Source organism: Neophocaena asiaeorientalis, unplaced genomic scaffold, assembly GCF_003031525.2.
Source record: "Neophocaena asiaeorientalis asiaeorientalis breed wild unplaced genomic scaffold, Neophocaena_asiaeorientalis_V1.1 scaffold264, whole genome shotgun sequence".
Lineage (NCBI taxonomy): Eukaryota > Metazoa > Chordata > Mammalia > Artiodactyla > Phocoenidae > Neophocaena > Neophocaena asiaeorientalis.
This window is the reverse complement of record NW_020185332.1, coordinates 2,793,746-2,821,311: the sequence shown is the minus strand read 5'-3', so window position 1 is coordinate 2,821,311 and position 27,566 is coordinate 2,793,746. Positions and strand designations below refer to the sequence as shown.

Sequence of the window (27,566 nt, the reverse complement as noted above, 5' to 3'; positions counted from 1 at the left end):
GGTACACAGGCTTCTCATCGTGGTGGCTTCTCTTCCTGCGGAGCACGGGCTCTAGGCACGCGGGCTTCAGTAGTTGTAGCATGCGGGCTGAGTAGTTGTGGCTCGCGGGCTCTAGAGCACAGGCTCAGTAGTTGTGGCGCACACGTTTAGTTGCTCTGCGGCATGTGGGATCTTCCCGGACCAGGGCTCGAACCTGTGTCCCCTGCATTGGCAGGCGGATTCGTAACCACTGCGCCACCAGGGAAGCCCTCATACCATGTCTATTGAGAGGAAAGTAAGGATTATCTTGCTGAATTTCCCCTCCCTCTTGAGCCTCCCTCCCATCCTCCCTATCCCACCCCTCTAGGTCATCGCAAAGCACCGAGCAGATCTCCCGGTGCTATGCTGCTGCTTCTCAGCAACCAACTGTTTAACATTCGGTAGTGTATATGTCAATGCCACTCTCACTTTGCCCCAGCTTCGCCCTCCCACCCCACGTCATCAAGTCCATTCTCGATGTCTACGTCTTTATCCCTGCCCTGCAACTAGGTTCATCAGTACCATTTTCTTTTTTTTTTTTAGATTCCATATATATGTGTTAGCATACGGTATTTGTTTTTCTCTTTCTGACTTACTTCACTCTGAATGACAGTCTCTAGGTCCATCCACCTCACTACAAATAACTCAGTTTCGTTTCTTTTTATGGCTGAGTAATATTCCTCCCATTTATCTTTAAACTCTTGTCTAGCTGATTAGATTTTAGGCCCACCAGACAACCAGTGAATAATTTAGGTCCCAGGAAAATTTCGTTCAGAGTTTAATAATTCCCCTGCCATCTGTTCCACTCCAGTTACTCCACAGCAATTGAGAGGATAGTTCTAACTTCCTTGTAATCAAATTTAGGACACTGAAGTCTCACCTCCTCTTTGAGGCCTCCCGATTTCTCCAAACAGAATTGATGATCTCTTTTACTATGCTCCCACAGCACATTATAGCACTGTTCACTTACATGCCCATCTCCCTCAAGCGCCTAGGGGGCCAGAAGCGTCTTTATTTCTATATCTCAAATGCATAGCAGGGTGCCAGGCACACAGTAGATGCTCAATATATATTTCTTGAATGAATTAACTAAACGTTGTTGAAAGAATGAATAGCAAAACTTTACTGTATCTGTTCAGAGACCTCAATCAAAAATATTTATTGAGGACTTCCCTGGTGGCGCAGTGGTTAAGAATCCGCCTGCCAATGCAGGGGACATGGGTTTGAGCCCTGGCCCATGAAGATCCCACATGCTGCGGAGGAACTAAGCCTGTGCACCACAACTACTGAGCCTGCGCTCTAGAGCCCACGAGCCACAACTACTGAGACTGCGTGCCACAACTACTGAAGCCCATGCACCTAGATCCCGTGCTCCTCAAGAGAAGCCACCTCAATGAGAAGCCCACGCACCACAACAAAGGGTAGCACCCCGTTCGCGGCAACTAGAGAAAGCCTACGCAGAGCGACGAAGACCCAATGAAAGCAACAATTAAAAATATAAATAATTAAAAAAAATATTTATTGAAGCTCTATGTAGCCACTGTGCTTGGCATGGGTTGGTGGCACGAAGAGGTTTTCAGACTCGCTTCTTCATCTCCTTAAGAAGCCCGGTAGATAGAGCTATCTAGAGCACAAAGAGCCCTTAAGAACATGCATGTCCCCGAGCGCCTCCTTTTCTGTCCCTTTGCCCCGTGTGTAAAGAGCTCAGCCCTGAGACCAAGGGTTTGGATTGGCTGGGCAGGAGCCCCCGGCCGCCCCGCCCCGCCCCGCCCCCAGCGCGTAGGCCCCGCCCCGCGCGCCCCGCGGGACTGGTAGCGGCCCTCCCTCTTCGAGCCGCTGGAACGCTTTGCTCGCGGCACTATCTCTTTATAAAGTTGTTGTTGCGGCTTCCGCCGTGGGTGGAGGAAGATGGCGGCGGGGGGTGGTGGCTGTAGCGCTTCGGGAAGACTCCCTCCGCCCTTCCCTGTCCTGGAGCCGGAGTCCGAGGGAGCAGTCGGGGGGTCAGAACCAGAGGCCGGGGACAGCGACACCGAAGGGGAGGATATTTTCACCGGCGCCGCGGATGCCGTGAGTTCGCACCCTTCGGGGCAGGCGGGCGGGCGCCCCCAAAGGAAAGCGACGCTAAGCGAGGGTTGGGGAGGCTGGGCAGAGTGGGCCCGGCGAGACCTTACGTTGGTGACAGTAGTCGTGGCTTGGGTTCTAGATGAGCACCGAGACGTAGGGCCCGGCTTCCCCGCCCCTGGGCGGACGGTGAGGAGTGAGGGATGTGGTGGCTTCTCAGCTGAGGTCCGTGACAGCGAAGAGCTTCCGAGGCGGGCATTTGGCCCTGCCTTGCGGCCCCACGGACCCACGGGGCTGGTTTGCTGGTGGTTTCCTGCCAGGCTGATTTAATAGATCAAGATAAGGGGGTGGGGTGCAGACTTTAATTTACCTCGCCTTACTGTTCCGAGGATGAATAATGTTATCTGGAGTTGCCCAGGATAGTGACCTGCCCACAAATACTTTCGTTAGCTCCATCCTTACCGGTGATTACTAAAGGTCCTTTTGGATCTTAGTCTAGGAGAATTAACTTGACTCCTTTGATCTCTAGGAAAATCCTGCCAGATGTCGGTTGAAAAAGAGATCCTGCCAGATAAACCACTACGTAGATCGAAAGCTTTGTCCCTGGTTTTTGTGCCTAAGTACCTCAGTGGGAGCAAATCTGTAAATGAGAAGAGGAAATGGTGTTTCCCATAGTAATATCCGGGTTTCTTATAAGAGTTAGGTATTGAAAAAAACTCATCTTTATATGTGGAATGTGGAAATCAATAATCAGTTCTGGAACCAATGGAGATGTTTTTGGGCTGTTTTATAAGAATACTGACTCATACCATTTGGTTCAGTTAGTTCCAGGTTGAAAACTTCTTCAGTGCTAGGAGTGAATGTATGTTTCTTTCTATCTTGGTTAATGCTTAGCTTCATAGTAGCTACTCAGTATATGAGTGACTAAATAAAACAGCTCTAAATTCTTTATGCAAGCATGTGTCTGAAAAAGTTTGAGGCTTCTCTCATTTAAGTCGGAAAAAGGTTAAGTTTCTTGGCAATGTCTTCTGTGATAATCATTAGATTTTTCCGTGTACTGTATTTAGGAATTAAGTCCATAATCCCAGCTCAAAAAGTGTTTGCTGATGCTTATATAACAGCTCAGACTGTCAAATGAAGTCTCTGTTATTCTGAGAAATAACTCTTGCTGCTAATTTAGTTCTGTATCCCATTTAAAACAAATCTTTTGTCTATTCCTTTAGTAATTCCCTCATAAGCCATGCAGAACAGCGACTGTTGATAACTGCTGAGATGGTAGATATTCAGACTGAACATCTGAAAACAGAGACTCTGGCTCTGAAAGCAATTGGTCACATTGGTAAATGATGATTTATTTTTCAAAAAGGACCCTGGAAAGATGAGTTGTTATTTTCTAAAGTTCTCTAAGTAAGTTCAAGAGGTTGTGATTTGATTGGTCTCACCAGATTACTTCCCAGAGGCATGCATACTTGTCTCCTAAGATAGTGAAAATACTTTGCCTAATTTCCATCTAAGGGGAGGAGGAGGGGGGTCAGAATGAACTTGTTCTACCACAGAAAGCCAAATTATTTTTATTTAGATTTTGATCCAGGAAAATTGAGTTGCTGAGGGAACTAAAATGCCACCCGTAAGCCATTTTTTAGCAGCTTGTCTTGATGTTAATCTTCAGAAAGCCGAGACCCCAAGATTCCTCACTAGTTAGGCTGTGAATTTTTTGTTAAATAGTCAATACAAATTATATTACAATAAATGCTTTAGTTGTGAGCCAGTGTGAGAAGATGGATTGCAGTGCTTCTGTATCTTAAGGAACAAGATTGAAGAATAAAGTAATTAAGAAAGTGGGCTTTGAAGCCTGGTTTAAATCCAGGCTCTGTTACTTGCTGGCTTAATCTTGGGAAGGGTACTTATTTACTCTGTACAGTTTCCTCACCTGTAAAATGTGAATAGTAATAGTATTTACCTCCACCATTATTGTGAGGATTAAATTAGAATACCTGTAAAACACTTAGAACAGTTGAGCATTTTGTAAACTAGAATTACTCGAAGAATCAAAAACCCCACAAAATCTAATAATGAATTAGAGAAGTTAAATTAATTAATCCTAAAAATGGTTAATATAATTTATCAAAATCAAACTGGTAATAAGATTGATTTGATTAAAAGCCATCAAAGTAGGCACTTAATGACTTCAGTAGCATCCTACTGATTTTTTATCTTCATACTAGGTTTTGTTGCATGTTGGAGGCAAAGAGAGGAATATTAAAGAATTGAGAAGCTGAGGCATATAAAGTTTAAAACTCATTTTTGGTATGCATGTAATTTCCTGGACATTGATGTAACAGCTGCTGCTGTTAATCATCCCATCTGGTCTCTTTTAGAGCCCAAGAGGCTTTCTTAATATGGTAATAAAAATATGATTTGATTTTTAATGGAAAGAGCAGCCCCTGATATGCATTTTAGGATCTACAAACCAGTTATTTGAATGGGATAGGCTGGAGTTAAAAGGATTATTAAAACAAATCTGAAATCATTGCCTTAAGCCTGAAAACCAGTTTGTGGAAGGTCTGGTTCTTAAGAATACTCAAGACCTTATCTTCTTTAAGCCTCTTACTTTGTGGACCTGTGAATAAAAAGGTCTAAAATTTTAAATATATTATCTGAATCTTTGATTGGACCTGAATCCAGATATGTATCTATTTAGTTAAAACTTTCTTAGTTCTAGGATAGGATTAATTTTTCCCTTAGTAAAAAGAGAGACTAAATTAGAGCCCCTTTTCGGTTCTTCTAATTCTTAAAATTGTTATGTTAAAAACACTAAATAGCATACATGTTTTTACATCTCATTTGACCTCACTGGTCTTATTTGCATACTTCTAAACCGGAAAGGTAAAATTGAAGCAAGTTCTTTATCTGCCATCCCAGAAGCTCTTATATGCTCATCTCTTTAGCAGTATGCCAGGACCACCATTAGATTTGCCCTCTGAATAAAAGAGGAGAACTGTGGTGGCCTTTCTCATGCTGAGAAAAAGGAGGGAAACATAGATTAATGATATCCTTGGTTCAGGTTTTGGCCAAATCTGGCAGCTTCTTCATTTGATGATATATTATACCAATTAGATTTTTTTTTCTCACCACTCTTATTCTTAAATTGAAACCCTTGTAATTAGAGAAATGGCTAGAAAAAAAGAATAGGATAAAGACAAAATAGCAGGGGACTTGAAAATGAAAAATCATATATTGAAAAAATTGTCTTTGGCTAATCAAGACTTATTTACATATTTCCACTGGTGTTTAAAGAACAATGTCACTAGCCTTTATTGGTAGTCAAAAGTCAAAGATAGCAATTGGCTTCTGATTGACAATGTTTTATGGACTATAGGGAATTATATAAACATAAGTTACATATTAACATTTAGACAGAAAAGGGCATGGTATTTTTAGAATCCAGTCCTACATCTATGATCAATATGACATGTATCCTGAGGGGAAAACAAATCAGCTTTTTTTAAATTGTGGTATAAAACAACAAAATTTATCATCATAACCATTTTAAATTGTACAGTTCAGTAGTGCTAAGTATACTCACATTTGTGTGAAACAGATCTCCTGCATTAAATAACAACTCCCCTTATCCCCCTTCCCTGGGCCCCTGGTAGCCACCATTCTACTTTCTGTTTCTATGAATTTGACTGCTTTAGATAACCTCATAAAGTGGACTCATACAGTATTTGTCTTTTTTGTGAATGGTTTATTTCACTTAGCACAGTATCCTCAAGATTCATCCATGTTGTAGCATGTATCATAATTTCCTTCCTTTTTAAGGCTGAATAATATTCCATCAAATGTATATACCACATTTCATTTATCCATACATCCTTCAGTGGACATGTAGGTTACTTCTGCCTTTTGGCTCTATGAGTAGTGCTGCTATGGGTATGCAAATATCTCTTTGAGACCCTGCTTTCAATTCTTTTGCATATATACTCGGAAGTGGGATTGCTGTATCATAAGGTAGTTCTATTTTTAAGTTTTTGAGGAACCTCCATACTGTTTTCCATAGCAGTTGCACCATTTTACAATGTTATCTCAGCTCTTTTTTAAGACCAGTTTATTTCCTTTTGAGTGCTTTTAGGATAACATCTTTAGATCTGGATATAAGTTGGTAATTTCATTAAAAGCTCTAAGGAAATTGATAGTTTAACTGGCTAAGATTTTAATTCTCTGTTCTGCAAAATGCGTGGTGGCTATTCCCAAAGGTATAACATGTCTTCAGTAAGTTTCTTGATACTGTCCTTTCTCTGTTCTTAATCAGACTTCTTTTTTTTTTTTTTTAAATAAGTTTATTTATTTATTTATTTATGGCTGTGTTGAGTCTTTTGTTACTGCGCACGGGCTTTCTCTAGTTGCGGTGAGCGGGGGCTACTCTTTGTTGCGGTGGGCAGGCTTCTCTTGTTGTGGAGCACGGGCTCTAAGCGTGCGGGCTTCAGTAGTTGTGGCACGCAGGCTCAGTAGTTGTGGCTCGCAGGCTCAGTAGTTGTGGCACACGGGCTTAGCTGCTCCACGGCATGTAGGATCTTCCTGGGCCAGGGCTTGAACCCGTGTCCCCTGCATTGGCAGGCAGATTCTTCATCACTGCACCACCAGGGAAGTTCCCTAATCAGACTTCTTAAAGTTAATCTATGCAACAGTATTTTTAAACAGATTTAATACTTAGTTTCTTTAGTTAATGGTATAGTCATTTACAACTAATATTAGTAAATAGTCATGGGTAACTGTCCGTCTAGTTTGTAGTATTTTCTATACGCATATTGTCTCAAACACTTGTTTTTGGAGCTAACATCACATCAGGTGGTCCAGATCTGATCAAAAGATCAGAAGTTGAAATTACACGTTTTTCACACAGGTCTGATACAGATGTTCTTGGAAAAGTCAGTAACTGGTGTTTTGTCTAAAGATTCATTTTAATGCTCAGCTCAAATTGTAAACTTCTAATAAGTTTAGATTTTCCTGAAGTACATAGACTCATTGGTTTCTTGATCATAGATTTGTACTAGCAGTTAACCTAGCTTTCAAGGTTATGGAGGAGAAGCTAACAAAAGTAGTTACAAAACACTTTTGGAGAAAGGGGCATGAGAGAAGACTTAAAGATGACTAATAAGAACCCAACTTAAAATGTATTTAAAATAAGAGTTGTGGGGGCTTCCCTGTGGCACAGTGGTTAAGAATCTGCCTGCCAATGCAGGGGACATGGGTTCGAGCCCTGGTCTGGGAAGATCCCACGTGCTGCGGAGCAACTAAGCCCTTGCACCACAACTACTGAGCCTGTGCTCTAGAGCCCTCGAGCCACAACTATTGAGCCCACGTGCCACAACTACTGAAACTTGCACGCCTAGAGCCCATGCACCGCAAGGAAGAGTAGCCCCCCACTCACCGCAACTAGAGAAAACCTGCACGCAGCAATGAAGACCCAACGCAGCCAAAATAAATAAAATAATAAATAAATTAAAATGAAATAAAATTAGAGTTTGGGGCTTATGAGAGAAGCAACTAACATTGTGATCCGACTTCTAGGTTCTGTAGGGAGTTGCTGCCCCTTTACTTACTCAGATGTCAGGGTAACTCTAATGACTTGGCCACTTGTGATTCATTTGGCTGGGAGAAGGGAGAGGAAAAAGAACACTCTAATTTCTCTCCCTTGGTCCTCAAAGCTTCTCAGCACTCTTCAGTAACTGCTGTCATAAATAAATCATGAGTAGTTGATAGTTACTAGAGCAAGTAGCCATAAGTATCTCATCTCCAGGAAAAGTCTGTTGCTCAACTTTGGCGTATTCTTTTGCTTAGCCAGATGGACAGCTGGGGCTTTGTTTTGCTTTCAGAGCAGATTTGAACTGGGTTAGTTCTGCTTTTTCAATTTAGAAGCTAATGCACCATTAGTACTCTGATCCTTCTTCAGTTCCAGGCCCTTCCAAGTTATTAGTGTGAGACCCCAAAAATTTGGTATGGAAGTTACACCAGAGGATGCAGTAGAATGTCTGTAGCTAAATTTTGATAGATCATGGATGGCCTTTCACTTTGAGGTCTCTACTGCACTTGCTCATGGTTTTCCTTTACTAACTCAGTGGTCAGTTTCAGGCTCATTTTCCCCCACCCTTCTAGCTCCCCCTTTTCCATTTTCATTAGTCCTAGAGGAACTAGCTCAGAGGTTCTCTACCTTTTTTGTGTCATGGACCCATTAGCAGTCCAGGGAAGTCTGTGGACCCATTCTCAGAATAATGTTCTTAAATGTATAAAATACATAATATTACAAAGGAAACCAATTATACTGAAATGCAATTATCAAAACGTTAGAATAATTTTATGTTATATCCTTTTTTAAAAATGCTTTAAATAATATCTAGGGATAGGTCTAATACCATGATTTTTAAATTGAGATGAGCATAAATGATATTTTAAGGTAATAATGTAATAACTGTAATATCAAATAAAAATATCTAATTTTTATTAGCTATGTCTCAGGTACTGCTGCTACTCATGGTTTGTTGCCTGTCTTTATAATTGAAGAAAATGCTGAATTTCAGTTAGAGGTTAGTGAAAAGTAAATTGTAATTTTATTCCCATTTAAATTCATAGGCCCAATTCTCAATTCTGTGGCTCATGGACCCCACATTAGAATCCCTACTTTAACTCCTTAAGTTATGAGAGGGGGTAATATTGTGAAATCATTTGGGTTAGTTAGATATTCACCCAGTTTGTAGAGTAAGATGTACCAAATCCAGTGGACACTTAAGGTCCACTCTCCTAAGCACAGAAACTTTTAGTGCATCTGTGCCATTTTTGAAACTTGGTGTGGGAGAGGAGTCACTGCCTGCGGTAGGTGGAATGACTTCCCCCTCCAGCATGTCCACTCCTATTCCTGGAACCTGTGAAGGTCTTAGGTTACAAAGTGAAGGGTAAATTTGAAGTTGGGATTAAGGTTGCTAATCAGCTGACCTTAAAGTAGGGAAATTATCCTGGATGATCTGATTAGGCCCAGTGTAACAAGGATTTTTTAAAAATGGAAGAGACAAAGAGTCACTACCTTCAGAAGAAAGGCACAGAGAGATGTAACATTGTTGGCTTTGAAGATGGAGGAAGTGGGCCATGAGCCAAGGAATGTAGGCAGCTTCTAGAAGCTAGAAAGAGCAAGGAAACAGATTCTCCCCTAGAACCTCCAGGACGGAATGCAGCCGTGATGATACCTTGATTTTAGCTCAGTGAGACCTGTATTGACTTCTGCAGAACTATAAATTAATAAATTTCCATTGTTTAATCTGTTAAATTTGTGATAATTTGTCACAGCCATGATAGAAAACTAATACACTGACCCACTTAGCTCATTTCTCCCCAGAAGTAAAGGTGGCAAAAGGAGTAGTATTTCATGCCAAGATCTTCCAGTGTAAGTTTTTTTCTTGGCTGCGTTGGGTCTTTGTTGCTGTGCACGGGCTTTCTCTAGTTGCGGCAAGCGGGGGCTACTCCGTTGTGGTGTGCGGGCTTCTCATTGCGGTGGCTTTTCTTGTTGAGGAGCACAGGCTCTAGGCGTGTGGGTTTCTGTAGTTGTGGCACGCGGGCTTATTTGCTCCGCGGCATGTGGGATCTTCCCAGACCAGGGCTCAAACTCGTGTCGCCTGCATTGGCAGGCAGATTCTTAACCACTGCGCCAACAGGAAAGCCCTACCAGGGTAATTTTTAAAGACTTCGTGACTGCCGTTTTATCATCTGGGTATAACTTCTGGGGTTGACTTATTCCTAATTGTCCTTTCCTTGTCACACAATTCCGTAGCTCCATATTGCCTTAACTAAATTATCCAAATTTTTCATCGGAAAATGAGTATGTACCCAGTTTTCCAGAAGCACTGTTACTTGAGCTTTTTATTTGGATTCATCCTCTAAATGCAGTTGAGAATTTCAATTGTACTACCCTTCTGAGGTCCCTTGAACATAATGCAAAGATTCTGCCTGGAGCAAAGAGCAATTGAGCAACATGAGGAAGAATCAAAACTGGTTAAAGTAAACGGAAGATACCTGGAATCACAGCAGTACTTTTCAGTACTGAATGGCTGTCAGCTCTGGGGGACAGGAAGCCCACATCTGTCCTTCCCTGAGCTAAGAAAATTTCATTAGTAGCCTGAGCCTCATGGTTTGAAGCCAGTAATTGGCAAGGAATACCTGTTTGCTCTTAACACAAGTGCTGTCTTGCTGGCATATCTTTCTAGTGACTCTCTGAGAATTAGGATTAGGCTGTCTGAGTGCTCTTGTAAGTACAAACAGAAGCACAAGAACCCAGAGAATACTGTTCCTCTGAGCCCTTCCTTAGACAGCCAAAATGACTGAAGACACATAGACATATGGACCGGTGGTGAGCACTGAAGATGCAGTTGCCTATAGAATTCAGACTTAAGGAGGAATAAGAAGGAGAGAGCATCATATGTCATGGTCATACGCTCTGACACTACAGATACAAAAGAACTATATTTTTAATTTTTTTTTTTGCAGTACACGGGCCTCTCACTGTTGTGGCCTCTCCTGCTGCAGAGCACAGGCTCCAGACGCGCAGGCTCAGCAGCCATGGCTCACGGGCTCAGCTGCTCCACGGCATGTGGGATCTTCCCGGACTGGGGCACGAACCCATGTCCCCTGCATCAGCAGGCGGACTCTCAACCACTGCGTCACCAGGGAAGCCCACAACTATATTTTTTAAAAAGGAAAAGGAATGGGGATAACATTTGCAAAAAAATGTTTAACTGTTTTCAGTAATCATAGTAGTTGGTGATAGTATCAGCATTGTTATCCTGAGACTGTAATGTGGGATAAATCAAGTGAATACTTATGAGACAGTCTAATCCTATCATCCACTGTGTTCTCGAGAATCAGAATTCTTATATGAAAGAAAGGAGACTTGAAATTTGTAGTCTTGATATTTGAATGGAAAATGTCAGTATGAACACATGAAACATTTTAAAAACAAATGTGTGTATCTATATCTTTCTACTGAAAAGCTCTAGATACACTGATGAACCCAGGTACCTCTGAATACCCCTAGTGCTCAGACCGTGGTCTTGAAATAGTATTTCAAGAAACCAGGGCTTCTGGTTCTCGTAGAACAGGCTGATTTCAGGTGTGAGGTAGGAAACGTACAAAAAGATCCTGGACAATCTTGTCATTACAGTTAACAGGAAGCTTTCAAAAACTACAGGGTCACGTCAAAAATACTCAGAGCCAACTTGAAGAGGTTCCCACTGGCCAATGATGGAATGATTTGAGCTTAAGTAATGATAATAACGACCATGAATTGCAACACATAAAATATATATGAATTGTAAAACAGTATGGAAGTTTCTTAAAAAACTAAAAATGGAACTACTATATGACCCAGCAATTCTACCTGGGTGTATATCCATAAAACACTAATTTGAAAAGATAATGCACCCCAATGTTCGTAGCAGCACTATTTACCATTGCCAAGATATGCAAGCAACCTAAGTGTCCATCAACAGATGAAGGGATTAAGATGTGGTGAAAAAAAAAATACACATACACACGCACACACACACACACTCGGGAATACTACTCAGTCATAAAAAAAATGAAATTTGGGGCTTCCCTGGTGGCGCAGTGGTTGAGAGTCCGCCTCCCGATGCAGGGGACACGGGTTCGTGCCCCGGTCCGGGAAGATCCCATGTGCCGCGGAGCGGCTGGGCCCGTGAGCCATGGCCGCTGAGCCTGCGCGTCCGGAGCCTGTGCTCCACAACGGGAGAGGCCACAAAAGGGAGAGACCCGCGTACCACAAAAAAAAAAAATAATAATAAATATAAAATAAATACAATGAAATTTTGTCATTTGCAACAATAGGAATGGACTTGGAGGGTATTATACTAAGTGAAATATGTCAGACAGAGAAGGATGAAAGACAAATACTGTATGATATCACTTATATGTGGAATCTGAAAAATACAGCAAACTAGTGAATATAACAAAAAAGAAGCAGACTCACAGATATAGAGAACAAACGAGTGGTTACCAGTAGGGAGAGGGAAGGGAGAGGGGTAATATAGGGATAGGGAATTAAGAGGTACAAAGTACTATGTATAAAATAAATTACAAGGATATACTGTATAACACAGGGAATATAGCCAATATTTTATAATAACTATAAATGGAGTATAACCTTTAAAATTGTTAATCACTGTTCTGTACACCTATAACTTATACAATATTGTACATTAACTATACTTCAATAAAAAATAAATTTAAAAAATTTCATCACAGAAAATAGTTTTATCTATTGCCTAGAAATTTAGCCCCCTTCAAAGTTTTGTGACTTACTATTAAGAGATTTTTAAAATATGGATTATAAAGCAAGCCTTATTTTTAGTATTGATTTTGTCACTCTGTAATCAGTGTGCCTCCACCCCCAAAAATGAGTCCTTCCTAAAATTTAAACTGTTGCTTCAAAATTAGCTTTTTAATATAAATCATTCCTTAATACTGATGAAAATTAGCCTTTTAACCTTGGGCATATGAAATATGTTTTAATACCAGGTGGCTATTTATTTTGATGAGAAGTAAGCTATTATTATAAACTCTAGTCTCATGGAAGACTTGTTTTCTATCAACAGTCCTGTATAAATGTTGGGTACCATGAACAGGGGTTCATTTCTTCTTATCCTTAAAAATAGTCCTGCTTAGCTTCTCTTGTATTTGATTTTAAGTAAAACTTGAGAATATGCCTCAAAGGACAACTGTGTGCTGGGTACTCTTCGGCCTAAAGAAATAGGCCAGTGCCAATCCAAATCAGTCAATTGAGAATAAATTTGCTAAGATCAAAAATAAAACAAAGAGAAAAGAGATAAAATTGGGGGCATGGGTACTATACAATATGCCGGAGAGAGAGTTAACATACTTATGTAAGAGAAGTGTACATCTAAGTAACGCTAACTTAGCATAGAAAAAGGACATGGGCAAAGGACACCAAAACACATCACAGGGATTCAGATGGCCAGTAAACATGTGGGAACAAGACAACTTATAACTAGTTAACATACAAAGATTTTTTAGAGAGAGAGAGAATTCTTAATGTTGCTGTGGTGGTGTGGGGTGGGGGCCTGGGGGTGGATGCAAATTGTGATTTTTCTGGAAGGGAGCTTAGTAGAGCCTTTGAAAATTTCGTTTAATAATTCTGCTTAAGAATCTATCCCAAGGAAATAATCAGATGTAGACTTATATTTAGGGATAGACATAACCATATTTTTTGTGATGATAAAAATAAAAACCTGGAAACTGTCTAAATGCCCATCATTAGGGAAGTGACTATGTTGTAGTATACACATATGATAGAGAGTTAAGTCACTAAAAGTGGGATTTTTGTACAACCTTAAAGACATGAAAAAACTGCTCAGATGACAAAGGGGGCAAAAACAATACAAAGTTTTGTGTACATAGATTAATTTTATAAAAGAACTACTGAGGAAAAATTAGAATAGTAAATACAATAATCAGTCTATGTTCAGCTTTCCTAGAACTGAGCCTTTAGTGGTTTTTGGAATGGAGTCCCAGAGTATATTTGAGGAGCAGTTTTCTATTCTCAAAGGTAGTTGTTACCTAGCTTACTAAGAGTGCACAAGCTTTTGTTCTCATCACAGTTCTAGTCAAGCAAAGTATGGTTTGGGCTTGAAGAGGATCTGGTAGAGGAAGAATGACAGTAGTTGTGCTCTAGTTGTCACCACAGTATCCCATCCATCTGGATCTGTCTTTTCTGATTAGTATAGGGAAAGACAGACTGCTATTCTTTTGTTTTTTTGATTGAAGTATAGTTGATTTACAATGTTTTGTTCGTTTCTGGTGTATAGCAACATGATTCAGTTATACGTGTGTGTGTGTGTGTGTGTTTGGTTATATATGTGTATATATTCTTTTTCATGTTCTTTTCCATTATGGTTATGACAAGATATTGAATATAGTTCCCTGTGCTATATAGTAGGACCTTGTTGCTTATCTATTTTATATATAGTAGTTTTTATCTGCTAATCCCAAACTCCTAATTTATCCCTTCCCCATCCCCTTTCCCCTTTGGTAACCTTAAGTTTGTTTTCTATGTCTGTGAATCTGTTTCTGCTTTGTAAATAAGTTCATTTGTATCATATTTTAGATTCCACGTGTAAGTGATATCATATTTGTCTTTTTCTGTCTAACTTCACTTAGTATGATAATCTCTAGGTCCATGCAATATGGCTGAGTAGTATTCATTGTATATATATATACCACATCTGCTTTATCCATTCATCTATCAGTGGACATTTAGGTTGCTTCCATGTCTTGGCTATTGTAAATAGTGCTGCTGTGAACATTGGGGTGTGTGTATCTTTTCGAATTAGAGTTTTCTCTGGGTATATGCCCAGGAGTGGGATTGCTGGATCATATGGCAACTCTACTTTCAGTTTTTTAATGAACCTCAATACTGTTTTCCATAGTGGCTGCACCAATTTACATTCCCACCAACAGTGTAAGAGAGTTCCCTTTTCTCCACACCCTCTACAGCATTTGTTATTTGTAGACTTTTTAATGACGGCCCTTCTGACCCGTGTGAGGCAATACCTCATTGTAGTTTTGACTTGCATTTCTCTAATAATTAGCGATGTTGAGCGTCTTTTCATGTGTCTGTTGGTCATCTGTATGTCTTCTTTGGAGAAATGTTTTTTTATGTCTTCTGCCCATTCTTTGATTGGGTTGTTTGGCTTTTTGTTATTGAGTTGTATGAGCTATTTGTATATTTTGGAAATAAAGCCCTTGTCGGTCTCATGGTTTGCAAATATTTTCTCCCAGACAGACTGCTATTCTAGCATTGCTCCAGAAAATTTTCTTAATCTTTAAACTTCCAAGTTTAGATGATAAAACAGAAATACAAAGGTGCCTTTATTCATCTCCGTATCACAAGAATGGGTTCTTCTCGGTGTTGTTAAAAATGGGTAAATTCTAACCTGTTCTTTTCCTGTTTCTTTAGTCTCTCTGGTGAGCTACTAGTAAATTACATTTATATACGTATATTCTTAATGTATCTGAGTTTTAATCTCTCTTAGATCTCCATCTAGAGGCAACTGGTATTAGTGGGTACTGAATTAAAAGACATCAGATGGCTTTTTATGAGGTTCCCTATACTGTACAAGAGCACAAGAGTATAGGATGGACGTGTGTATGTAAGAAAGTAGTTGGCAATTTAAGAGGCAAAAGGGAAGTGTAGGGTTTGGTTTTGCCCTATTATTTGTGGTCTGTGTCTCGGCAGTGATTTTTTTTTTTTTTTTTGGTTGTTTTTTAAGATTGTGGAAGCAGCTAGAAGACAGGATCACTGTCTCTAACAGAATTGGTAACATTTAAGCACATACAACTAAAAGCTCATTAAATTTTATTAGCATAGAAAATTTCGTTGTTTGCTAGTATAAATCTACATATTGGTAACAGTTTCTTTCCCTGAGGGTGGCCCCAGTACTGGGATGGAGCTGTTTGCATGACAGACTCAAAGTACCCAATAAATCTGTCATTTCACTTTGTTCTGTTGGGTCAGAAAGGGCCTGTTTCCAAGGAACAAACACCCTCAGATTTGTTAAGGAAATGTTTCATAAAAGATTCCTTAAGTCAGGTCTTTTAACTGATTTGGCCTTGGGGTCTGACTTGAAAACCCTCTAATATGACACCATGGCTTTTGAAGTCAGATTCTCAGCTTTCTGTTAGTTTTCTACACAATCCAGCTTTGTTCACTCTGGTACGGGTCTGGGGCCTCACCCCACACTTGCTTGCGGCGGATCACTGAGCTTTTGATAAAGGCCATGGACTGACTGTATTTTCACCATGTGCCTGTAGGCTAAGCATGGCTGGTTTTTCTTCTGCTAGCCTGACACGAGTCTGGTTGAAAATTGCGTCTCTGTAAGTTAAGGATGAAAAGATAAGTTACATTTACAAACAACATTAAAGTGTCATACCTTCCTTTGCTTGTCGGGAGGGTTGGTAATATCCACATAACTGGGCTTCAGTGAATGGTTCAGCCAAGGCCACAAAATAAGTCAGGATCAGAGCTTGATTTATGGTCTCTAGTGTGGTGTCCTGGACACTAGAATGTGCCCTGTCAGCATTTGAAAGAATAAAGTTCATCAACTGAGGAGAAATGCATTTGGACAGGTTCTTTTGAAAATTATCTTTGTATACACATACCCATGTTGGCATCATGTGCTTTGGGGTAGGGCATTTCAGCAGGGTTATAGTGTTAAAAGTCAACCCTAAAATGTGTGAGTTTATTTTAGCTCTGTGATCACTCAGGCCACACTTACATAACTAATAATGATTTGCTGCTTATTAAACTGGCTGACTAGTGATCCTGTCTTCCCCTAAACACCTGGGGGAGCAACTGAGGGGTGCATCAGAAGTCACTTTCTAGGTTGGTTTGTTTTTTGGTGGTTTTTTTGGCCATGTGAAGCAGCATGGAGGATCTTAGTTCCCTAACCAGGGATTGAACCCGTGTCCCCTGCAGTGGAAGCGCAGGGTCTTAACCCCTGGACCGCCAGGGAAGTCCTCTAGGTTTGTTTTTAATGGTACAATTTTATTCATAGTATTCAGAGTATTTCTTTGTTTTCAGAGTAAGCCCCAATCTCCAAAGAGAATTGCTTCCCTTCTTCCCATCAACAGTGGCTCCAAAGAAAATGGGATCCATGAGGAACAAGACCAAGAGCCACAGGATCTCTTTGCAGGCAAGTATGGACTCAAAACTTAAGCTAGGAATCTTCTAAGTTGCTGAGTTAAAGTAAAAAGCTATATATATATGAGAAACACAACTCTACGTAAGATACTATTGTGGAGGATTCCAAAACATAATAAAAGGCAGTACCTGCCATCACGATTCTTACAGGTTTAGGGAGTAAGACATAAATATACAGTTATTTAAGAATGTGATTTAGACAAATTGTTAAACAATAATATAAATGTGGCCAGAGGACTGATAGAAATATTAGGTCACAGGAGCTCAGAGGGGTCTGAGATGAGACTAAAGCAGTGGTTTTAGACTTTTATGACCAAGACTCATAGTAAGAAATACATTTTGTGTCATAATCCAAATATTTATGCACTTGTATAAAACTAAAAGTTTTATTAAATGACTTGCCTTTACTACCCTCCATACAATCTGAAATTTTCTGTTGTTTCTCTTTTTTTAAAATGCTGTTTGTAACCCACTGAATCACTGTCACAATTCCCCAGTGAACAACAGACTGCAGTTTGAAAAATACTAGTATAGAACAGAATTTCTCAATCTTGGCACTATTAACATTTTGGGCCCAATAATTTTTTGTTGAGAGGGACTGCCCTATTCTCAACAAATGTGGTCCTTCCCCTGCACCACCCCCAAAGACATTCAAAGACATTTGGCAATGGTTGGAGACATTTTTGTTTGTCACACCTGGCAGTGCTGCCTGTATCTGCTGAGTAGAGGCCATGGATGCTGCTAAACACCCCACAGTACACAGCCCCTCACCAAAAAGAATTATCCAGCCCAAAATATCAGTAGTGCCCTCATTGATAAGCTCTGCTCTAGAGTGATCTTGTAAGACTTCTTGGAAGAAGCAGGATTTATGTAGGAAAAAGAGAAAGGGTGCAAATGGTTAGGCAGGAAGTATATGGTGTGTTTGAGGGACAGTCATCAAACTCAGTGGGCCAAAACAGGGGCTTCTTAGAGATGCCATGGAAGGTAAGTCTGGAAGTGTTGTTTAGGAGGATTTTAGATAACAGTAATCATTAGAATTTGAATTTTCATCCTAGTGCCAATTAAGAGCCATTGGTAGTTTTGAGGAAAGTGATATGGGCAAAGTGAGGAAAGACTGACCTGGTAGAATTATTATATAAAACGGATTGCAATGGACAAAGACTGGAGATGTCAGAAGGCAATCACAAATTAGTTCAAGAATAAAATGGTAAAGACCAAAAATAAGGTAATAGAAATAGGAAAAGAAAGGTGAAAACTTTTCAAAAACTGAAATCAACAGAATCTGGTGTTGGTGATTGGATATAACGGGTGTCCAAAAATAAGGATTGAAGACAGTCAAAAGTTTCAAGCCCAAGGATTAGGAAGAAAATGGTACCATTTTGAGAACTACATTCTACAGAAGAAACTAGCTTTGAGTTGGAAGGTGGGGAGAGTGAGTTTGGGTTTTAGATATTTTAAATTTTAAATGTGGGGATCAACTTCCTAGAGGTGGTAATTAAAACTGCCATGTGAATGAGACCCTCAAAAGAGAGAATGATAAGGAAGGGAAGAGATGAGAGGGTGGACTTGGGAAGGGAGGATCTTGGGAGGACTCTCACATTTGAACTCGGTGTGAAATTAAGACATGACAAGGGAAGAAGAGGTTAGAAGAAAGAATATAAAGATTTCAAATATTTTCCAATTCCTTTCCTCTATGAAACTTAAGTGCCCACTGTTCATTCTGCTAATGTTTACATTTGGGATAAAATTTCTGGAGGAGAAATGCAAATAATGAATCATCTAGTTATATGGCAGACTGCAAAGAAAGTTTTTCTATCTTTGGGAACTTAACATTTATATGATTTGCCCTTTAGGAAGACCTGAAATCTTGGTGTGACTGAGTTACCCCATGGTTGGGTTTTATATATGAAATGTAGAAGATCTTTATTAGGGACATATTTATTGCTGATGAAGGTTCTGATTTACTTCATTCCCCAACTGTTTTCAAAAGCAGCCAATGACTGCCTCATTACTAAGAAAGGAACATAAGATATCTATAGAAAGGAATGCCTACAGTGATACATTTAGTTTAGGACTTGAGTAGTTTCTCAGATATTTCAGTTATTGACAGTGGAAATTTAAATGTTCTAATACTTTCTACATGATTAGTTTAGTGATGGTCAGAATCTCTGTGATGGAGTCCAGTGGCTCTTCCATTACTCTTATCAAGAGTACAAAGAAAAAAGCATTTTTGATGTAAGTTTTGTCACATTTGTCACAGGACTCTCAATAAAAAATGCACAGCTCTTCAAAAGGCTTTTAGTAGCACTCTAATAAGCCAAAGGTTTTAAATGTTTAAATTCCTGTTTTGTTTTCGGTCACATTTATTGGATTGGATAACTTAATTATTTATGTGGTGCCTGCATGATATGAATTTCTTAAACATACTTTAGCTGGTTGCTTGCTTCAAAGAATCCTATCACCCTAGCATGTTCATTATGCATACTTTTTGTGTGGTTTGTACTCCTACAGTAGGGCCAGATTATATTACCACCTCTCTTTTCCTGATGAGGAAAAGAATCCTGATAGGATGCCGACAGTCTGGCAACCTTGTTTATAGACATGATTAACTTTTTTTTTTTTTTTTTTTTTTGTGGTATGCGGGCCTCTCACTGTTGTGGCCTCTCCTGTTGCGGAGCACAGGCTCTGGACGCGCAGGCTCAGTGGCCATGGCTCATGGGCCCAGCCGCCCCGCGGCTTGTGGGATCTTCCCGGACCGGGGCACGAACCCGTGTCCCCTGCATCGGCAGGCGGACTTTCAACCACTGCGCCACCAGGGAAGCCCTTTTAATGACAATAACATTGATCTAGGACCTGGTTATGCCTTATAGACCCCTCTGTCTGGTTTCATTTTAGCTCTAGATGAAAGTCTAGAAAAGAAAAAGAAACAGTTCTCTTTGAATTCCCTAAGGCTAGAATTGAATACTTACTGATCAGGCCAAACCCTAATGGATATTTATATTTTTCTTTATTAAAAAGAAAAAAAAACTCAGTTATTTAGGGTTTGAACTTCTAGCTCCATTGCTCCTAGTTTAGAGTGCGTTCTTATTGTTTGCCTAAGAAATTGTAATGCCTAAAAATGGTACATAATGCTCTTTTAAAAGTCCCCTCCCTAGAGCACTTAGGGAATGAGTTCTGTTCAGCTGAGATTTTCCTAGACAAAGACAGCTCTTTAGCACTTTTTTTTTTAACTATTTTGATTAGAAAGATTTTCAGATATTGCAATATATTTTTATCCCCCTTGGACAGCATATATTAAACATAACTTAATCTTTGCAAGATGATCTAAAACTGTAATTGTGAACATTCTTAAACTGTGGTAAAACAACAGTGTCATCTTCAGATGTGGCAAACAGTACTTTTCCCCCAGTGTTACTGCATTTGTATCTTAGGTCCATTTTTTCTAGCTTACAATTTTTCTGACTCTTCTTTCATTATAAAATATCAACTATTTTTAGATGCCACAGTGGAGCTATCCCTGGACAGCACACAAAATAATCAGAAGAAGGTGCCAGCCAAAACACTCATTTCTCTTCCTCCACAGGAGGCCACAAATTCTTCTAAGCCCCAGCCAAGCTATGAGGAGGTGAGAATTTGTGCTGTTGGTCTTCTTTTGGATGTTTAGGACTGTGCTGCCAGTCTGAAGTTCAGTTGCGTTTGAACCTTGATATAACATGTATGACTCTTGAAGAAGACTCTTATGGTTAATGGACAGCCAAAATCCAATAAAGGACTCTTTCCTGGGCAGAGTATCTGTTACCCAGAAGATGGCACAGAGACTTTCAATGGTCATTAATGATATTTAGTGTCCGAAGCTCCCATATTCAAGAGTATAGTGTCTCCTCATTCCCTCCTTAGCCTGACAGCGGCAAGTCTTCCAAAACCTAGTAATTATTCGTTATGATCAAAATAATGTTTTAAGAGAATAGATGTAACAAAGACCTTCGTGCAAGCTCCAACTTAAAGTAGTGGAAGTTGCTTCATCAAGATTGTTGGGAATGGACAGAGCTGAACACTGATGTGTAGAAGGATATATCTATATCTAATATATGTTATTATATTGATGTAATGTTAATGCAGAGTAAAATTAATATAGCCTTTTTTGGGGTATCTCACGATTTGTCTTCTCTTTAAAAGCTAGAGGAAGAAGAAGAGGAAGACCAATTTGACTTGACAGTTGGTATAACTGATCCTGAGAAGATAGGTAAGTGTACTTGGGACTCCCTGTGATGTTAGGATATGGCTGTGGAAAGCACAGTTAGCTAATTTCTTAATGGTTACCTCCAGAGCTGAACTAGCTAGTGTGAAATACTTCATCATTATCTTTCCTATGAAACTATGCCCCTTGCTATTCTTCCAAGGCCAGAAACAGCAGTTACCAGTACTTATTTAGGCCTTTTCTGGCTTAAGAAAGAAAAATCAGAAAATCAAATATTATTCGAATCCCTTTTTAAAAACCCAAAATTGGCTTCTCCCACAGAGTTGTTGACACCATTTTATTCCCTCTTGAGATCATAAATTCCATTTAAGCACCCTAAAAACACGTTTTAAAATCTTGGGATGCTGGATGTATTTTTCCCTCAAGAAATTTGGATTTCTTGTTACACGTCTTTTTACTATGTACTCTTGATATTCTAATAAAGTGGGGAAATCTGCATCTCTCTTTCATAGGTAAAGATTAAAGAACCCAGGTTGAATTTTGATCAAATTTAAATTAGATTTTCAAAAAGCACAATACTTAACTTTGACCAGAATGTGGATTTTTAGGATAGCCTTCCTGTGTCTCAAGCTTGTGAGACCTTTTAGTGAGCGGAGAGCAAACAGGCCTCGACTTTCCTTGTTCCAGGTATAGTCTCTAAGAGAAGAGGCTGCACAGAGCTTTTTCCTCCTATTAAGTAGGGGTGATATTTGTATGGTTAAGAGGAAAAATGTGATTTCCAACCCTTTGTCTGTTCTGAACTAGGAACAAGAATTTTTAAAATCTAATTAGACTTTATGCCAAAATGGTTTGTTGTTAAACTGTAGAGTTTTACTTTTCCTAGACTGGTGCACTGGTAGGATGTTTATGAGCATCTTATACAATTCCCTCATCCACCAGTAGAGGAAATTGAGAACCAATAAATGAAATGTAGCCTTCCTGTCAGGTCACAATGTATGGCCCGTGGTAGAACCTGGACCAGAATTTTGGATTACATGTTTAGGATTCTCTCTTGCCTCTCTAATATTTATGAATATTCTATATGCACATTGATTTTAGGCTAGTTATTAGCTTTTTTAAATCCTTGGTAGAGGGCTTCCCTGGTGGCGCAGTGGTTGAGAGTCCGCCTGCCAATGCAGGGGACATGGATTCGTGCCCCGGTCTGGGAAGATCCCACATGCCGCGGAGCGGCTAGGCTTGTGAGCCATGGCCACTGAGCCTGCGCCGCCGGAGCCTGTGCTCTGCAACGGGAGAGGCCACAACAGTGAGAGACCCACGTACCGCAAAAAAAGGAAAAAAAAAAAAACCAAATTTATTCTCTCAGAGTTCTGAAGGCCAGAAGTCTTATCATGGTGTTGGTGAGGCCATACTTCCTCTGAAGGCACTAGAGAAGGACTGTTCCGTGCCTCTCCTCTAGCTTTTGGAGCCTCAGGCTTCCTTGACTCACAGATGAATCACTCCAGTCTCTGCCTTCATTGTCATATGGCATTCTCCCTGGTGCCTTCATATCATCTTCCCTTTATGTGTGTCTGTCTCTGTCCAAAGGTCCCTTTTTTATGTAGACACCAGTCATATTGAATCAAGGCCCACCCTACTGACCCCATTTTCACTTGATTTCTTCTATAAAGACCCTGTTTTCAAATCAGGTCACATTCTGAGGTACCACAGGTTAGGATTTTCAACATATCTTTTTTAGGGGGACACAGTTCAATGCATAACTAATTTAAACATCCCGTGGATCAGATTTATTTAAACACAAATCACTTGTGGTGATAAACCTTCATCTCCTTGCACCATAGTAGATTCTTAGCCATGTCGATGCCAAGAAACCAGCTACGTCAAGATTCATATTGATCTTTATAACAGCACCTTCTGTTTGCGTGGGCTGTTTACTCAACATGAGCTTCTCATTCCCACACGCATCTAAATAAGAGTCTCACTACCAGGATATTGCTTTTTAGAGCCTTGGTAATTTGCATATGTCATTTTCAACTTCCTGAAATTAGGAAATTAACAAATTTAAAACTGCTGCATTTCTAGGACATTTCCATATCTTATAAGCTCTGGACATGAAAGTATGTCTCTTTTTTTACACATTGCCTCAGTAAAAACAGCTGATAAGCAGGCAAAGTGTCTGAAGATCCTACTTCACTACTGTGTTTTTATGTATGTTTGCACTTAGTCATTCCTTAATTGCAGGCACTAAATCATGGAATTGACCTTTTGGACATTTGACCATGACTATGCAACTGAAAATTTGAAAGTTTATAAAGTAAATTTAGATTTTTTTCCTTTTATCAGTGGTAAGCATCCTTAGTAGTATTAGGCAATATAGTTTAAGTGGTTTAGAAGAGAACTAACAGTGGTAATAAATATAATTTCTAAAGCTTTACTTAAATAGTTTCTGGTCAGCTTACCCTTCCCCCTTCCCGTGTCCTCAAGTCCATTCTCTAGTAGGTCTGTGTCACATTGCTCTTTTGGTAGGGCTTGGATAGATGAAGAAAGCAAGCCCTCTCTTCCTGTACAGTCTCCAACTTCTCTGTGTAATTTATAAAAGCAGTTATTCCCAGCCATCTCAGTGAACCCAAGTTGTAATATGTGACCCTGCAGGTCTAGAACTGCACGTTCCTCCCCTGGGCCCTTACCCCAGGACCAGTTCAGAGGCTTTGGCAGCTAGTAATTGTTGACCTACGTTTTCCTGGTTGGTGTGGGGAAGAATCGGGGTGGGAAGGAAGGGAATGAAACCAGCCTAATGTGCCAGAGCCCAGCACTGGAGTTATGTCTGTCTCGAGTCCAATGTGTGTCTTTTCACTGCTCAGGGAGTCAATGGTGCCTTTATGTCCCTAAGTGGTTGAGGTCAGGACACTACCACAGAGAAAAACAATTGCTTGAATCCCAAATTATTGAACAGTCAAAGCCTTTTTCAGAAAAATAATTCCTCCAGGAAAGAGAGATTTGTGTGACATCAGGCAGCCGAAGTGTCTTCCTGCCAGGCCCTTTGCCCTGGGTGAACATGCTAGATGAGAGGGGTCAGTGTCCCCCCAGCACCAGTGGAGGGACCGGCGCAGTACTTCTGAAAGAGCAAATGGAGCCCAGAGCTAGCTTAGGGTAGAACTTCTTGTTTCCTTTTACATCATTTGCTTCCTTCTCCTCCTCCTGCTTTATACAGCAAGAGAATTGTTTGGATTTAGACAGATGTGTGTAACTAGCCCAAATACTGGCATGGTAACAAGCGATGGATTGTCAGTATCCAGTGCTGCTTTGTGGAGGATATAAATAGAGCCTGGCTTTGGAACAGGAGGCTGACTCTCCTGTCTGACTTAAACTGGGGCCCAGCCAGCATCCATGGGGCCATGATATGCGCCACAGAGGTCCTGAGACAAAGTAGGAACTGGATTATAGGATAGTATATAAAGCCTAGAGATGAAACAGATATCCCTTCTTGTACACAGCTCCTGTGGCTGGCTTATGATTCCTGGTTAAATGTTAGCAAGATTAGTTCTGCTTTGGTTTACAGAATAATCCTCTCCTGCTTTCTTGTTCTCCCCACAGGGGATGGTATGAATGCCTATGTGGCCTACAAAGTTACAACACAGGTGAGTCCAAGTGACCCTGCTGATGACCACCTTAATAGACTTGGGTGCTCATACCAAGAAGGTCATCATTCAGATTATTTCTGGGTATTTCTTTAGTTTCTTTGTCAACATCTTCCTTCAAGTTTACTCAAGATGGAGCAAGTCTGCATCCCCTTGGTAATCTCATCTGAGCCTTTCCACTTTTCTTCCAGAGAGCTAACACTTCAGTGTGAAACTTTGTAAGTTTTATTAAGACATGTGGTGTATCTGATATAGTACCATCCCTCTTAAGAGCTATGTGGCTTAGAGCTAGTTTGGCGGATCACGCCAAACTATATCACCTGTTTAAAAATCATCAGTTCTTCTGAGGTTTCCTATGTGGAACTTCTTTTAATGCTCTCCCTAACCTTTTGCCCCTCGGGTCTGGTCTTCCTTTTTTATATAATATTAATGCATACAAAACTTACACGTTGTTGTATGCAGGTTATGAAGCATAAAAAATGAAGCCCCGAACCTACCACCAGTCTTAAGATGAGTACCATTGAATCTACCTGCGTGTTTCTCCCTCTCCTATCCCCTGCCTCACACCTTAGAGGCAACCACTCTCCTGAGTTGTCTCTCATTTCCTTTATTAAAAAGTCTTCCCATATGTATCTCTAAACAATGTACTGTTTTGCTTTTTTTTTGAGTTTCATTAAAATGGTATCATGCTAAATATAGTGCTTTCTTTACTACCATTGTTCCTCAGACCCATCCATGTTGTGTGTAGCTGTAGTTAATTAGTCCATTTTGTGATTATAGCATAATACATTCATGTTCCTGTTGTGAATATTTGGCATGTTTCCAGTTTTTGTAATTATGCGCTGTGAACATACTTGCACATGTCTTCTGGTGTACACATAAGAAGAGTTTCTTTTGGGTATATACTCAGGAATAGTTCCCCTGGGTCATAGGTAGTGCAAATGTTGAAGAAAAGGAATATAAACTGCTTTTTAAAGTCCTTGTGCCAGTTTATACTTCCATCAGCAGTATGTAAAAGTTCCCATTGACACACTTCTCTGCCAGCAGTTGGCAAGGCCCCACCTCCTTAAATTTTGCCTGTCTGGTGAGTATTAAATGATCTCTCAATATGATGTAGGCCTAGTCTTTTTTACTAGAAGTTTTCTTTATATTATCTCTCTACTACTTGTTGACCTGCCCCTGTGTTCTAGATCCTGTGACACTTTAAAGGTTAAAGTGTCTACAGTGTAGAGATTTCGTCTGATCCTCCCCCTTAGGGGCATTGTTTACTCTGTCTTTTCTTCCGTTTGGCTGCTTTAATTCCAGCAGCTAATACCCTTAATAAGTCAGTGCAGGGTGAATGGGTTAATAGAGGACTATAGAATTCTAGCTTTAAACTAGATTGCAACATCTCTTTCCTTAAAGCAAGAGCCCTTAACCTGCAAAGAAAACCACATTTGAATTTAATTAGTTGCCTTTGTAATCTAATGTATATTATTTTATGCACTTAAAATCATTATTCTGAGAAGGGCTCCATAGATTCCCAGACAGCCAGAGGGGATTATAGCTCAGAAAACAAACAAACAAACAAACAAGAGTAAGAATCTCAGAGAAAGTTATTTACCAAGTGGCTAAATGACAGGGATCTGGGAAAAAGATGCCCTTGATGTCAGCTGGATGACTTTCAAGATACTCATTCATCCCCTATTTAAAATGAGATCGCCTTGTATTTTTTCTTTCCCCAAGACGAGCTTACCAATGTTCAGAAGTAAACAGTTTGCAGTGAAAAGAAGATTTAGTGACTTTCTGGGTCTTTATGAGAAGCTTTCAGAGAAACACTCCCAGAATGGCTTTATCGTCCCTCCTCCCCCGGAGAAGAGCCTAATAGGTAAGCCTGTGGTCTTTAATTCTGCTTAGATTCTTTCCTTTGCATTCTTTCTGCCGTATACTTTCTACTTAGTATATGAGACTACTTTTAATAGCAGTATAGACTCTTGCAGTTAGAAAATAAGTATTTCCGGGACTTCCCTGGTGGCACAGTGGTTAAAAATCCGCCTGCTAATGCAGGGGACACTGGTTCGATCCCTGGTCTGGGAAGATCCCACATGCCACGGAGCAGCTAAGCCTTGTGCCACAACTACTGAGCCTGTGCTCTAGAGCCCGCGAGCCACAATACTAAAGCCCTAGAGCCCGTGCTTGGCAACAAGAGAAACCACCGCAATGAGAAGCCCATGCACTGCAACGAAGAGTAGCCCCCGCTCGCCACAACTAGAGAAAGCCTGCGCGCAGCAACAAAGACCCAACGCAGCCAAAAATTAATTAATTAATTAAAAAAATTATTTCCAGCATTTTCCTATAAATTACACGTGGTCTAGAGAAATAGTATGTTTTGACATGGTCTCTTTCTTTGAGTGCAATAGGAGGCTCTGGTTTTAGCTTCTACAGGTGTGTGTGTGTGTGTGTGTTTGTATTGGTATCCTGGAGTCTTCAATGATTGCTGTTCCTTCCAGATTGAAATGTACTAACTGAATGAGGGGAAGGAGATGGGGCAAGGAATCTTCCCATTACAATCAACTGATGTCTGTTAATCTTTACTCAGAGCCCCATGGCCCCCTTTTAGAAAACATATGCTCTGGAAATCCCAGAGCGTAGAACCTTCAGCACTTTAAGACTAGTTTAAAAATTGACTGTCACGAAAAGAACCTTTTGTTCATGCCTGCTCGTGACATAGACGTGGACTTTGGTTGTATTTTGTAGAGCTGTCCTCATTGCCTTCCTCCTGTGGGCTTTTTTTTTACAGCCTTATGCTTTTCATGATGATATATGGGTTTTTTTTTTTTTTTTTTTTTTTTTTTTTTTTTTTTAATTTTTTTTCCGGAAAAAAAAAAGAAAAAGT

The 27,566-nt window shown here is 40.1% G+C and overlaps 1 protein-coding gene across 2 annotated transcripts in view; it reads left to right on the top strand.

The window, feature by feature from the left end:
* Positions 1–1,896: 1,896 nt before the first annotated feature.
* SNX1 (sorting nexin 1) overlaps positions 1,897–27,566 on the top strand; it is a 36,713-nt gene continuing 11,043 nt past the window's right edge. The window contains exons 1-6 of one of the 2 annotated variants that reach the window (XM_024735151.1): positions 1,897–2,085; positions 16,739–16,850; positions 20,356–20,483; positions 21,035–21,101; positions 24,648–24,691; positions 26,417–26,558. In XM_024735151.1, the coding sequence (XP_024590919.1) occupies positions 1,927–2,085; positions 16,739–16,850; positions 20,356–20,483; positions 21,035–21,101; positions 24,648–24,691; positions 26,417–26,558 (652 nt within the window). In that variant the 5' untranslated portion in view covers positions 1,897–1,926. The remainder of the gene's footprint in view (positions 2,086–16,738; positions 16,851–20,355; positions 20,484–21,034; positions 21,102–24,647; positions 24,692–26,416; positions 26,559–27,566) is intronic. The other variant, XM_024735152.1, reaches the window with a different exon arrangement.